General features: G+C 44.0%; 1 protein-coding gene and 1 long non-coding RNA gene across 3 annotated transcripts; both read right to left on the bottom strand.

Moving 5' to 3' along the window:
* Positions 1 to 2533: 2533 nt before the first annotated feature.
* LOC133887594 (uncharacterized) lies at positions 2534 to 3893 on the bottom strand. Of its 2 annotated transcripts, XR_009903627.1 has the most exons (4): positions 3769 to 3893; positions 3496 to 3658; positions 3159 to 3359; positions 2534 to 2697 (listed from the first exon to the last, which is right to left on the bottom strand). It is a non-coding gene; the product is annotated as an uncharacterized LOC133887594 (long non-coding RNA). The 2 variants fall into 2 exon arrangements; XR_009903636.1 differs by having other exon boundaries at positions 3496 to 3893.
* Positions 3894 to 8705: 4812 nt separating this feature from the next.
* LOC133887496 (protein DOG1-like 3) lies at positions 8706 to 9731 on the bottom strand. Its single transcript, XM_062327508.1, has 2 exons — positions 9175 to 9731; positions 8706 to 9096 (listed from the first exon to the last, which is right to left on the bottom strand). Exons 1-2 carry the CDS (start codon positions 9673 to 9675, stop codon positions 8815 to 8817), a joined length of 783 nt encoding a protein of 260 aa, XP_062183492.1. The 5' UTR covers positions 9676 to 9731; the 3' UTR covers positions 8706 to 8814.
* Between the last annotated feature and the right edge of the window lie 4158 nt (positions 9732 to 13889).

The following is a 13889-nucleotide window of genomic DNA, read 5'->3' as shown; positions in this document are numbered from 1 at the left end:
AATTTGTCCCGTAAAAACTTCTCTCTTATACGATGACATATATTAATTCTCTCATCTCCAGTTTAACTATTAGATTAATATAGATAAAATCTCATAAAGATTTTTTTATAGAATATTTATAAAATTTGCTTTTGTGAGGTGAGGTCAGAGACAGTCCAGATTAGATTAGGTAAAACCTAGTTAGAGATTGCTGGATACACGATCGTAAGATCATCTTTAACAGATACTTTAAAAATTTATCCATTATAATATTATTATAGTATCTCTTAATACTATTACAGCATCATCTATTTTTTTATCTCTAACAGCTACTCTATTTCCCACCTTCCATTACTCTAACTTCTTCCCTCAAACCCATATACATACTGTGTGAATAGTGATACGGATGCTATAGGGTAATAGCAAATTTAGAGTAGCACATTCTCACTTCGTAACACTGTTCATCTTAATACCATAATTGTTGAAGGTAAAATTCTAACGCAACAGTATTTTTCGGGTTTCTGTAGCAATGGAAACCTCCCTCGTTAGAGGTGACCTAAGTTAGTTAAAATTTATTTTGAAGAGCTCTCTCTACGCTAGCAAAAAATACAACTCCACATCTCCTTACACACGCGTAATTATCGTCTATTACTCTTATCTAATATTTATCTTTTTATTGATCCTATTATTTATCTTAATTTTTTCAGATACTCCTTTTAATCTAAACCTCAATGCAAATAAACTTTCTCATATGCATGTTCGTACGCTATGCTATGCATGTCACGAAATTTATGAGCTTTTTTTATTCAACTCCAAGTACGTTTGTCACGTGTCACGGCGTGTTTCTTTTTCCTTTTTGCTCTATTTTGCCCTCCGCCTTGGATATTAAGAACGATAATGACACGGGATTAAAAGTACAACCTCGAGAGCTCATTTAGCTAGATGTGTCATCTCGGTTTCGAAGGAAACGTCCTCAACCAAATGCCACTATCAATTAAGGAATTATTGCATGTTTGCCACTGCCATGAGCCTACGACCTCCAATTGTAGATGCTAAAACAATATCTATTTTAGGCCCAAGGGAGCACCCATGAGCAAATGATTATTAACTACAATCATGCAATGCTAGCAGCAGTGGGTGACACCGTGACAGCACAGGAAGCATAGAAATGCAGTTGTCTATATCGTTTTATGTTCTAGTAACTCACAGAAGTGATAACGAATATATTATGACAGCATTTGTTCATATACAAATTACAACAATGCACGATGCAGACAGTTGTTAACTTATAATGATACAAGAAACAAAACAATGAAATCATTCACTATCATGGCTCCAATCCTCCAAATATGAATCCCTAAATTGCTATTTTATTGTTCCACATCTTGATACCGATTATTGGGCGCAAAAGAACTCTATAAGGGTATGTTTGGTTCGGATTGGTGGGACGGGATGGGACAATCCTATTTTTGTGGTGTTTGGTTCAAAGACAGCAGGTATGAGATCATCCATTTTAGTAAATATTCTCTTAATATGCTAGATAAAACTATCCCTCGAAATCGGTGGAACGAAGCCATTCTACTTTGCTAATCGTGCTCATTAGTAAAATGATTAGTGATATTAGTATATATTCTATAAGATTAGAATTTGTAAGGGTTAATGTGCTAATTAGTGGTAATCAATGAGCTAATTATAGTATGATTAGAAGTAATTAGCATATTTTGTGGTTAATTACTAATGACTATGGAAAAAGTAACATTAATACACGTTAGTATGTGTTGATTAATATATTATTAATGATCATTATTTAAAATTAAAAGATATAATTAGTTGATAATTCTCGTCCTTATCCGTTCTCGTCCCTCCAACCAAATAAAAAAAAGATTTATCTCATCCATTTAGCTAAAAAAAAAGAAGATCATCGCATCATATTTTGCCACTAACCAAACACACCCTAAACTTATTTTTACAACATCGCAGTCCTCGGATGCCTTTGCCTGGCTCCGTTTGGGCACATTTGCAACTTCCACAGCGGGGATCTAAGCGGCAAGCACAGGAAATGAGCACAACCAATAACTACAAATTTGGTTGCTTTATGGTAAACATTGCAAAGAATAACAGAATAAAAAACGATGTTATGCTACGATGGAAATATATTGTACCTTGTTCTCCTGATTTTTCCGGAAATGCAACTCTGAAACTGGCACCTTGACATTTTTTCATACAGTTTCCACCACATGCAAGTAAGCCAACTCCAAACTGACTTTTTGGTACTTCTTTTGGATCACGACCAGACTTACGATATTCCTTGAGGAGAGGACACCTTGACATATCCACTCTTGTTTCAGAGTGTTGCACGAACAACGGACATTGACCTTGATAGATACATGATACAGGTAGTGGAATAAATATGACTTAACAAAATATAATTTAACTACATATTTAAATTGGAACTGAACCTTCTACTAAGCAAAATATATCCAAAAACTTCTCAAGGTACTCCAGTTCCAGCAGATGAACATTGTAGTACCACATATCAAGCAATGATGGCTAGTTGGTTACCGCTTGCACGTTACTTCAAGTTATTCCACGCTAAACAAATGTGAATATAAATATGTTGAGAGCCTCAGACCATATCTTCTTCATGCACTGATCAACCGAAGGGCATGTACCAGGGTGACATACTTCCAGCACATATGGGGGCAATTTGGTAATTTCCTGTTCAAAGAACATGCTCAAATACTTGATACAATATAAACCCAGTTATGGAAGGAGCAACAGTAGAGAAGTTCACCAACATTCAGAACAGAGACAGTTAGGAGCCAAGAAAAGATTTGGTAACTGACCTATGACATGGGCCACCACATGACTTTGCTTTAAGCTGTTCCTTACCATTTAAGTTGTTAAAATACACACACTCAACAGCATGTACCATAGCACCACAGTGGCATATATGGTCTTTTAACAAGGAATTTGCAAGGTGGACAATCGCTCAGATGGCAGGGCAAAGGGCAAGGATGTGAACAAGGAGGCTCCCTAACCTGAACCAAACATACTAGTAAATATCCTGCACCGAGCTTAATCGAAGTATATGAAACCATGGTAGCATCGTCGCATTAAACTTTATAAAAAGAACTAAACTGAAGTTTTTGCAAAGGAAAAGAGAAAGAAAAACTGACCCTTTGACAAGGAAGATCACATTCTTCACATGGCTCAGCAAGTTTGTTCTTTCTACTGATAGATACTATAGTATCTCCTTCAGGCTGATTCAATGGGACCTCTAACACATGGCAAGGATTTGTGCAGTAATGGTTGCCACAAAGGAGAGGATTCCGACATAAATTTTGACAGGGAAACGGCCTCCAATTGGAACAAAGCATCTGCAAGAAAAGGAAATGAATTGTATGTTTTCTGTAAGTTGGTTTGCAAACAGGCGCTCGCGTGCACCACACACCAGAGGGAGAGGCGAGGGGATAATAAATCGACCAAAGGATTACAATGTCACTGAACACTTACAGCACGTTCTTGGCTAAGATGCTGTCCCTGGCATGCCACCAAAACAACCTCTTTGCATGGTGGGCACGGTGTTCCAGGCATGCATTCTATGTGCTTTATAATTTTCTTTTTTGTTGGTTTCAGTGTGAACTCAGGGTTTGGAGGAGAAATAGGGCCATGACACCTGGTTAGTGTGTGAAAGATTGTTAAGACATCAGAGAAAGTAGTATTCATTTCTTTACATTGAATCAATGGCACATTCAGTAAAGTTGAAACACAGAGCTTTCTTTACACCTGTGGCCACAAGAAAGTTCTTCTCCGCAGGTCAGTTTGCAAGGTGGACATCCATAGTGGCATTTGTGGGGCTACAGGTAGAAATTAAATATCATGTAAATTCTGTTAATCCGTTTGTAACAGCAAAAGCAACCGAACCTACTATCATTACAATATATCTTTGATTCGAAGTGCAGAGTTCAGAAAATACCTGTGGCAAAGCGAAAGGCATTTATGGTTGCCACATCTGAGCTTCCTATCACAAATCTATAAACAGATATATATTTCTTTTAGTTCTTGATAGGCATGTAGTATCATGGCCAAAAAAAAGATGTACCTCTGAGCAGGGTGGGCAATCCCCAGCACAGCAACGTCGTTTACAAGCATGGCAGCCACAGTTTCGCGAACGCTGACATTTCTCAAGAAAACTTAAGAATTTGCATCCTACTAATTAATAGCATATAAGTATACCTAACACGCTATGGCATTCAATATTAAGAGAAAGGATGGCACATAGTTAATACTCCTCCGAATCGAGGAGAATGGAAAATGAGAAATCGCTACTTACTGTTACTCTGTTAGGTTGTTTGCATAGAAGGGTCAAAAAATCAATTACCCAAAGCAATTTGAAGCACAGAGGCCTCTAAACGTCCAATGTAGGTCCATTGAGCTAAAAAGAATTGTATGTAAATTATCTACAAAGTTCCGGAACTTAGTCATTACATCTAACAATTACTTGACATCGGCATTCTAAGAACTATCCTTAACTGTCACTAATTGATTGTTGCGTTTTAGACAACCAAGGAATCTGTTTATTCAATTCATCTGCTTACATGGTTTGATTCATCAGAAAAATGTTGTATAAGATATGTACCTCCTTCAGACCCCCACAACGGCAGGACTTTTTTTTTTTGGCGGAAGGGCTGGATTTATATTGATATTAAAAGGATATTACAACCCAGCTGTTACAAAGAGGCCCCTGCAAGAACTGGAAATTACAAAGGAAAGCAGCACAGGGCCTCCTGTTCATCTTCTCCACCTCCGACCCGTGCTTCCCCCGCTGCCATACCAGGAACCGAGAGAAACAAACGCCGAGGGTGAGGAAAGAAATCTCCTTCCAAGCCGGTGAAGAAGCTCCAACCCTTGGAAACGCCGCAAAAGACAGCACGCCGAGCTCACCATCGACGCGCATAGAGACCACTAAACAACCATCGGCAGCTTCGTCACTAGAGAAGAAGACGGAATCCGCCGCCGTCAGACCGAAATCCACCGACGCGGAATAAAGTCCACCCAAAAGGGGGAAGCATATCCACCAACCCCACCGCATGAGATTGAGGAAAACGGACCTCCCAGAAGGGTCGCCCGGTAGAGCGCCTTCACAGACGCCATCGCCGGAGATCCGCTGGAGGAGCAAAAGCCGTCGTGGAGTCGTAGATGCCTGGCCCTCCCGGAAGCCGGACGAAGCCATCATCACCAACGCCACCGGTAAAACTTAGAGGTAGTAGTAAAACCTAGTACCTATATACAGATCGGCCGAGACCGGGCCGATTCCCTCCCCTCCCGGCGCCGGAGATGACGCCGGGGAGGAGGAATCGGCCGGATCGCCGCCGAAGGAGAAGTCGCCCTCTTTTTTCGCCTCTCCTTACTGTAGCACCGAACAACGGCAGGACTTTGTAATCACAAGCCGGCAAGTCTCATCACAAGGACCACGATGGCACCCCTCAGGGCACCTGTGTCGCCCGCACCCAAGCACCTCCTCGCAAGTCGATCCCCATGTGGCAGCCGCCGCATCACAATCCATCTTTCTTTCCACACGGGCAAGTGCGCCGACGGCCGACCTCGGAGCGGGCATTCCTCACACTTCCCCCATGGCACCCCTCTCACACGGTTGTCAGAATCCTGATACGGATCTTAGAACCTTACAATACTATAAAATCAAAACGATATTGATCTTACCATATATCTTGTATCATCATCATATATGAGAGTTCTATATAATTCTACAAAATCGTTAAGATACTACATAGACTCCTAATCCTAGATCTTATAGGAGAGTTCTGTAGGATCCCACGTAATCGCTAAGATCTATATATAATTAAGTTTTATTAGTTTAATGTAACATATTTTATTAGTTGTATCTTGGGAGTATAGATTTAACGATGTTTCATACTTGTTAAATATATTTTTAACATAGAAAATAAATTAAACTTTAAAAGTAAAAAACTTATAAGATTGTTATCCTATATCCGATCCTGCTCGGCAGAAAAACATCCTAACTAGGATCCTGCTGCTTAAAAACTTTGCTCACGACATCCCACCACGCTGATGCGCGCAGCGACGGGGCTCCCGGTGCGCCCCACAAAAGCACCGTGCGTTAGGGACAACAGCCGGGGATGGTGGGCATGGCCCTGGTGGCACAGCAGGAGGTAGGTGTGCTCACAGCCAGAGTCGGGATTTGCATTGAGGCGGTGACCGCAGACGTCGCCACAAGAGTGCGGGAGGATCCAGGGGTCTGGAGCCGGGTCGACGGTCTTTGAGCAGGGGCAGAGGTAGGGGAAGCGGTACTTGGGGCAGCCCCAGGTTGGGCAGGGCGCGGCGGTGGCGACTGATGGGCCCATGACTGGATGCAGGGGAGGTGGATGATGGCAAAGCAGGAGGAGGAGCGGGACCAGACTGGGTCCGAAGGGCGAATGGGATCGAAGCAGATCAGACACGGCGGCGTGTATCCGGCTGGGACTCTTGCCCTCTTTGCTTCGTCTCCGGTGATTGCGACGGCTCCGGCGTGGACTTCTGAAGACAAGCTCTGCAGGTTAACTTCCTCAGCCTTTATGCGGAAGGGCTGGTTGGATTCGATTTCCCCTGGTTGGGATTTGTTATCTGGGCTATCGATTTCGGCGGCGCCGGTTTCCTGCCTGCCTACGGTTTCGACGACGACGGCCGATGTGCGCCAGAAGGGAGACGTTTTGCGATATACCAATGTTTGGAGGTCTCGTCGAACACCTTGGGTGTGGTTTCTTAGCACCGGTCTGAGTGCTTCGTCTTCATCTCCGGTGAGGTGGTGACCAACCCCACCGCATGAGATTGAGGAAAACGGACCTCCCAGAAGGGTCGCCCGGTAGAGCGCCTTCACAGACGCCATCGCCGGAGATCCGCTGGAGGAGCAAAAGCCGTCGTGGAGTCGTAGATGCCTGGCCCTCCCGGAAGCCGGACGAAGCCATCATCACCAACGCCACCGGTAAAACTTAGAGGTAGTAGTAAAACCTAGTACCTATATACAGATCGGCCGAGACCGGGCCGATTCCCTCCCCTCCCGGCGCCGGAGATGACGCCGGGGAGGAGGAATCGGCCGGATCGCCGCCGAAGGAGAAGTCGCCCTCTTTTTTCGCCTCTCCTTACTGTAGCACCGAACAACGGCAGGACTTTGTAATCACAAGCCGGCAAGTCTCATCACAAGGACCACGATGGCACCCCTCAGGGCACCTGTGTCGCCCGCACCCAAGCACCTCCTCGCAAGTCGATCCCCATGTGGCAGCCGCCGCATCACAATCCATCTTTCTTTCCACACGGGCAAGTGCGCCGACGGCCGACCTCGGAGCGGGCATTCCTCACACTTCCCCCATGGCACCCCTCTCACACGGTTGTCAGAATCCTGATACGGATCTTAGAACCTTACAATACTATAAAATCAAAACGATATTGATCTTACCATATATCTTGTATCATCATCATATATGAGAGTTCTATATAATTCTACAAAATCGTTAAGATACTACATAGACTCCTAATCCTAGATCTTATAGGAGAGTTCTGTAGGATCCCACGTAATCGCTAAGATCTATATATAATTAAGTTTTATTAGTTTAATGTAACATATTTTATTAGTTGTATCTTGGGAGTATAGATTTAACGATGTTTCATACTTGTTAAATATATTTTTAACATAGAAAATAAATTAAACTTTAAAAGTAAAAAACTTATAAGATTGTTATCCTATATCCGATCCTGCTCGGCAGAAAAACATCCTAACTAGGATCCTGCTGCTTAAAAACTTTGCTCACGACATCCCACCACGCTGATGCGCGCAGCGACGGGGCTCCCGGTGCGCCCCACAAAAGCACCGTGCGTTAGGGACAACAGCCGGGGATGGTGGGCATGGCCCTGGTGGCACAGCAGGAGGTAGGTGTGCTCACAGCCAGAGTCGGGATTTGCATTGAGGCGGTGACCGCAGACGTCGCCACAAGAGTGCGGGAGGATCCAGGGGTCTGGAGCCGGGTCGACGGTCTTTGAGCAGGGGCAGAGGTAGGGGAAGCGGTACTTGGGGCAGCCCCAGGTTGGGCAGGGCGCGGCGGTGGCGACTGATGGGCCCATGACTGGATGCAGGGGAGGTGGATGATGGCAAAGCAGGAGGAGGAGCGGGACCAGACTGGGTCCGAAGGGCGAATGGGATCGAAGCAGATCAGACACGGCGGCGTGTATCCGGCTGGGACTCTTGCCCTCTTTGCTTCGTCTCCGGTGATTGCGACGGCTCCGGCGTGGACTTCTGAAGACAAGCTCTGCAGGTTAACTTCCTCAGCCTTTATGCGGAAGGGCTGGTTGGATTCGATTTCCCCTGGTTGGGATTTGTTATCTGGGCTATCGATTTCGGCGGCGCCGGTTTCCTGCCTGCCTACGGTTTCGACGACGACGGCCGATGTGCGCCAGAAGGGAGACGTTTTGCGATATACCAATGTTTGGAGGTCTCGTCGAACACCTTGGGTGTGGTTTCTTAGCACCGGTCTGAGTGCTTCGTCTTCATCTCCGGTGAGGTGGTGGGCGGCGCAAGGATTGTGTTCGATGGTGATTGAGACCCAGTTATGCTTACGTGCAAATTCTGTGTTTTCTGGGGTCTTCGGTGAAAACGTGGGACTGGGAAGCTTTGTTTGTGGACTGTTCTGTAATTTCTTTCTTTCCCAGGGTGCTGTGTGCAAATCAGGCGTAAGCACTGTGCTTTCTTCAATATAATATAAACGGGCTTCCAGCCTCTTACGCAAAAGAAAAAAAAAGTACACGACAACGAGCATGCGCGCGTCACTCCAGCGGCGGCGGCGTGGCGGCGACGTGCCCGTCCTTTCGCTTCCCGAAGTAGTGCACGGCGAGGTGGAGCTCCGCGGCGGCGAGGAGGAAGTGCACGGCCTGCGCGGGGCGGAGCAGCGCCACCACCTCCCGCACCGTCTCCAGCCGCAGCGCGTCGGCCATCTCAAGCACCTGCTTCATCCCGTCCGCCTTCGTTTGCATCTCCTGCTCCATCCCCTCCGCGTCCATCCCGCCGCCGCCGGCGAGCTCCACCATCTTCTCCGTCATCAACGCTTCCTGTGTACGCGTTGAGCTCATTGAAGCGGGGAAAACAAGCTTGGATGAAAGTTGAAAAGAAAAATGTACTCAAATCACCTGTACGCTCGCGGCGGCGTCCTCGATCTCCCGTTCCCTCTTGATGGTGCGGCGCTGCAGCTGGTCGGCGGCATGGAGCTGCTCGGCGGAGAGGTCGCCGAGGTTGGGCTCGAGGCTGGCGCCGTTGAGGAAGGCGGGGAGCTGGCTCTCGAGCTTCATGCCGGACTTGGTGTACAGCAGGTGGAGCGCGGCGGTGGGGCGCCAGCCGCCGCACCAGAGGAAAAGGTTCTCGGTGGTGGAGGTCCAGGACGGGGAGAACATGCGGAGCACGTCGTCCGCCGCGGCGGCGGCCTTCGTGCGGTAGTAGTTCTCGTAGTGTGCGACCACCTGGTCGACGAGGCGTCGGAGGTCGGCTTCGGGGGTGGCGGGGACGGCGGCCTCGGCGGCGCGGAGCGTGGCGAGGTCGCGGGACTGCTCGGTGATCCAGCACTCGAAGAACTTGGAGAAGGAATCGGTGGAAGGGAGCGGGGCCCAGCTGCCGTGGGAGGAAGGCGTCGCCATGGCGATGGATGTGGTGGTGGCTGTCACGGATTCGAAGTTAACGAGAGGAGGGGCTGCTTATAAAGGTGGTCCAAGTCGGCATACGGAAATTTTCTCATGGTCTTCCCACACATTTTATTAAGACTCATATTAGAGAAATACGAGAAATAATTGTAGTATATAAGAGGAGAATTAATATATATATATAAGTATTTAGTGAAAAAGATAAACAGTTATGATAAACTATGTGTATAAGTATATGTAAATTTACACAGCTTCTCTCCATGTCGGCCCTCACATCACATGGGGCTCCGGCTTTTGTCTATACAAAAATACTTATGCATCTTAGGAGCAATGTTCCATGTAAGCATGGGCATGGAGTGGGACCCAGGAAATCTTTATCCGTGGCGTAGCTGGGTACATCACCCTTAGCCTCTTGATACTATCTAATTCCTTTGGGCTTTATAATAAGCGGATTTTCTTGGTTATTTGATCAGTTTTGATATCAATTTCTCTGACCTTGATGGTCAAGGTAGTCAGTCCATAAAAATTCTAGTATATTAGGATTCGTCTGAGATCTCCACTCCTTCCTATAAGCACCCTTCTCGAGTGACGTGGCAAAAAATAATTTTAGTTTCTTTAACGTAAGAACCGCCTCTAAACATCTACATGCCCAAAATAACATGTATTTATAATGAAAAGTAATATAAGTAGTGCTGGGATGAACACGGTAGGTCTGGTTTTATCGTGTCTCATGTCCGGTTGTGTTATATTTATTAGACATAATTGATCTATCGTGTCGTGTCGTACTGACATAAATTAACTTTAGAAAGGTCTTAGCATGGCTCTCGACACGTCGTATCGTCATCGTGCCGTATCGGTCTAGTCATAATCCTACTCCATATGTATAATAATATATACATATTTATCTCTTACAATCTCATATTTATGTCTGTCATGTTCACACATGTCCTATATCATCTGATATATATTTATCTTTTATTATCTCACACTTGTATCTCTTATACTCACACATCTCTCTTAGTGTCTCACACGTATATTAGAGGTATTAGAGGATAAGTACAAGAATAGTCATACAGATTGTGTTATATTTTTTTCATGCCATGTTGACACACCTCCCATCCTAAGGTCTTAAACGCGGTACGGTCCTTGTGTTCGCGCTGTGCCGATCTAACTTAAAATAGTTTGTGTTGTGCTGTGTTGTAGATGGTACCAAAACTCATACCATGAACAGCCCAAGAATGAAACGGTTAAATCCTGACCCTACTTTCGGGTTTATTGGTTTGGATCTCTCGACTTCCCGTTAATATCAAGACATTTTTATATCAATATTAAGACATTGTTTTTTGAGATAAATATCCAGACATTTTGATGAGGATGGGAAACCGTTATCACTGTTTTTTCCTGGAGAGAGTTGTCATGTGCTTTTTTCTGCCAGTGTTCACACCAGCCACCGTCTGCAATTGCGCGTCGTCACTGCGCTGGTCTTTTGCGATAAAACAAAACTAAAACGGATCAAAGAGTTTCCCGATGCCGCGTTAAAAGAGTCTGAAAAAGCGGATGCACCTTGCCAAAAGAAGTAGCTCTCGTTTCTTCCAGAGTCCAGACTCGTTGGTTCCTTGGCAACGAAGGGAGAAGAGAGAGAGGACGAGAGAGTGAGAGACGATGAGGTACTCCACATGCTTCCAAGTTCCAAGACGCGCTGCGCTGCGCTGCATGTTCCTATGCTCCAGCAGTCCAGCGTGCCTGCCGACAGGGTAGGGGTCGGTGTTTCCGGCGCAGCAGGTCGGCGACAACAGAAACCGGCTCCGCCCACAGACGTAATGCGAGGACGGCGCCGGGAAATGCAACTCGGAAACGTGGTGAGTACACCCGGTCTATTTCATCGCTTACGATTCTTTTTAGCGCTCTCACCTTATGATTCTTTTTACCGAAAATTGCATCTATACCATCACTTTGAAGCCCATTTTCATCCATACCACCACCCCGTACCACTAACACATGGGCCCGGGCCTATTTGTCATGGACACGGGTGATGGTATGGATGAAAATGGGCTTCAAAGTGATGGTATGGATGCAATTTGCCCTTCTTTTTATATATCCTACGGGTTTTTTCCGCATATCACATCTAGCATAAATCTCACTGTAAATAAATAATTTTAATAAATTATACTTGCATGCCATATTATAGAATTTACAACTCTAATTAGAGGAGCTCTGTTAAACTGTAATTTATATTTTTAGCTCATATAATGATTTTATGAAAATGATTTCTTAAAATAAACTGAATGCTGAAAGTAAAAAACAAACTTATCTTAATTCACTTCTCCTATAAAATTATTTTCAATCACAAAATCACTATCCATATACCATCGTTTCTCTAGAATGGTCAGGGTTTTCGTTACCGACCAGAGCTCGGTAACCGAGCTCCGATGGTAACCGAAAATTACTGATTACCGCGGTTACTTGTCGAATTTTCAAAAAAAATCGGACAAAATTCATTTGAATAAATTTAAAATTTGGGAAAAAATCGTGATTTTCGAGCGGTTACCGAACGGTTTTTGCGATTTATCGAGCGGTTTTCTCGAATTTTCCATATTATCAGTAACCGCTTCGTTTTCTCGATTTATCGAGCGGTCGATTATCAGTGAAGTTCAAAAAAAAACTCAAAAATTATCTCAATCTTGTAAAATCAATAACTAATTCATCTTAGCTTCAAATCAAGTGAAACAAATTTTATTAGTTTCCTTGTAACATGATCTACATGATAAAAGTATTTATACTCATAAGAAAGTTCAAAATTTTCTGTGAGAAAATGTATTTTTTAAACCAAGTTAAATGCATAGTTTACTCTTTGCTAATACAAAAATCATGAAACTAATTTTTTTTAGTCTTCTTACATGATCCTATGTCTTTTAAAAATACATGAACTCATGAATTAGTTATTGTAACACGTAGGACTGTGTAAATGTGTTGCGAGTAGATTAATTCATAACTAACTCATCACACATCAAAAATTAGTAAAATCACTTTTATTAGTTTATTTATACTATGATTTACGTAGAAAAAATAATAGTAGACATGAAAAAGTTAAATACAGTGTTGTTTCTTAACATATTCACTTTATGCTTGTGAACTTTGTAAAAATCATAGAGAAATTAATAAAACTCTAAATAAAGTGAAATCAATTTTAAAGATCCTCTTAAAATATGTTGTACATAAGAAAAATATGTGTTTGCATGTTAAACTTTTCTTTAATATGAGTTAATAACTGAGCTGCACGCTTCAACTTTTTTCATTTTTTTTCAAACTTCCACCCTATAGAATATAATGCAAACGATATTATTTTTAAAAAAAAATTCACATAAGATATTAGAATTGTGTCTAGTTTTCTAGAATTTTTTATTTTTTCGAATTTTTTGAATTCAAATTTGATTATCGTTCGGTTTCTGATACCAAACCGGATCAAGATGGTCGGTTATCGTAATTTTTGCTCGATAACTGTCGAATTTTCGAACCCGTTCTTGGTTTGGACGGTTTAATTGGTTTAGGCACGTTGGACGGTTGTGTTGTTGGTTTGCCGCCATCTCCATGAACTCTCGCGACTCATCGTTTCCGTAGGCCCATCTGGACGACCGGTGCGTAGAACGAGCTCCCGAAGCAGCCCGAGGCTGAGCATGCTCATGGACATGGCCAGAGACGCCAAGGCTCGTGGGTTGGTTCTCTGCAGCGGTCTGAAGCTCGGGTGTTGGAGTGGACAGTGGACGAGTGGTGGTTTGGTCATTTGCAGAAGAGAAGAGATGAGAAGAGAAGCCGTGGATTGTGAGTCGGTTTCTAATGGGTTGAACCCATTGTTTGGTTTGGTTTCTGCTGAATGGACATCACGGTTTGGGCTGGTTTGGTTTCTGCACATGGAGGAATGGTCTAAGCTGGACTGACAAAAATTGCATGCTTGAAGTGGGTTGGTGTGGGTTCAGATTGGATCCTAAACCGTTAGCAGGGTTGCACACGAGCATACCGTTGCTCCTCTTCGGCACGAATCTTGTAGCAGTGCCAAGGGTTAGATATAGTGCATGCTCGGTAAGGTACGTCGGTTTTGCATTCCCTCTATGGAGAATCTATTGTATTATTATTTAGTGTTAAAAGTAGCTGCCATGTTCACTCTTATAGTCACAAAATTATCACATTAATAAAAAAAATAAAAGAATCTGTAT

Source organism: Phragmites australis, chromosome 1, assembly GCF_958298935.1.
Source record: "Phragmites australis chromosome 1, lpPhrAust1.1, whole genome shotgun sequence".
Lineage (NCBI taxonomy): Eukaryota > Viridiplantae > Streptophyta > Magnoliopsida > Poales > Poaceae > Phragmites > Phragmites australis.
The sequence above is the reverse complement of the archived record's forward strand: the minus strand, read 5'-3'. Positions and strand labels throughout refer to the sequence as shown.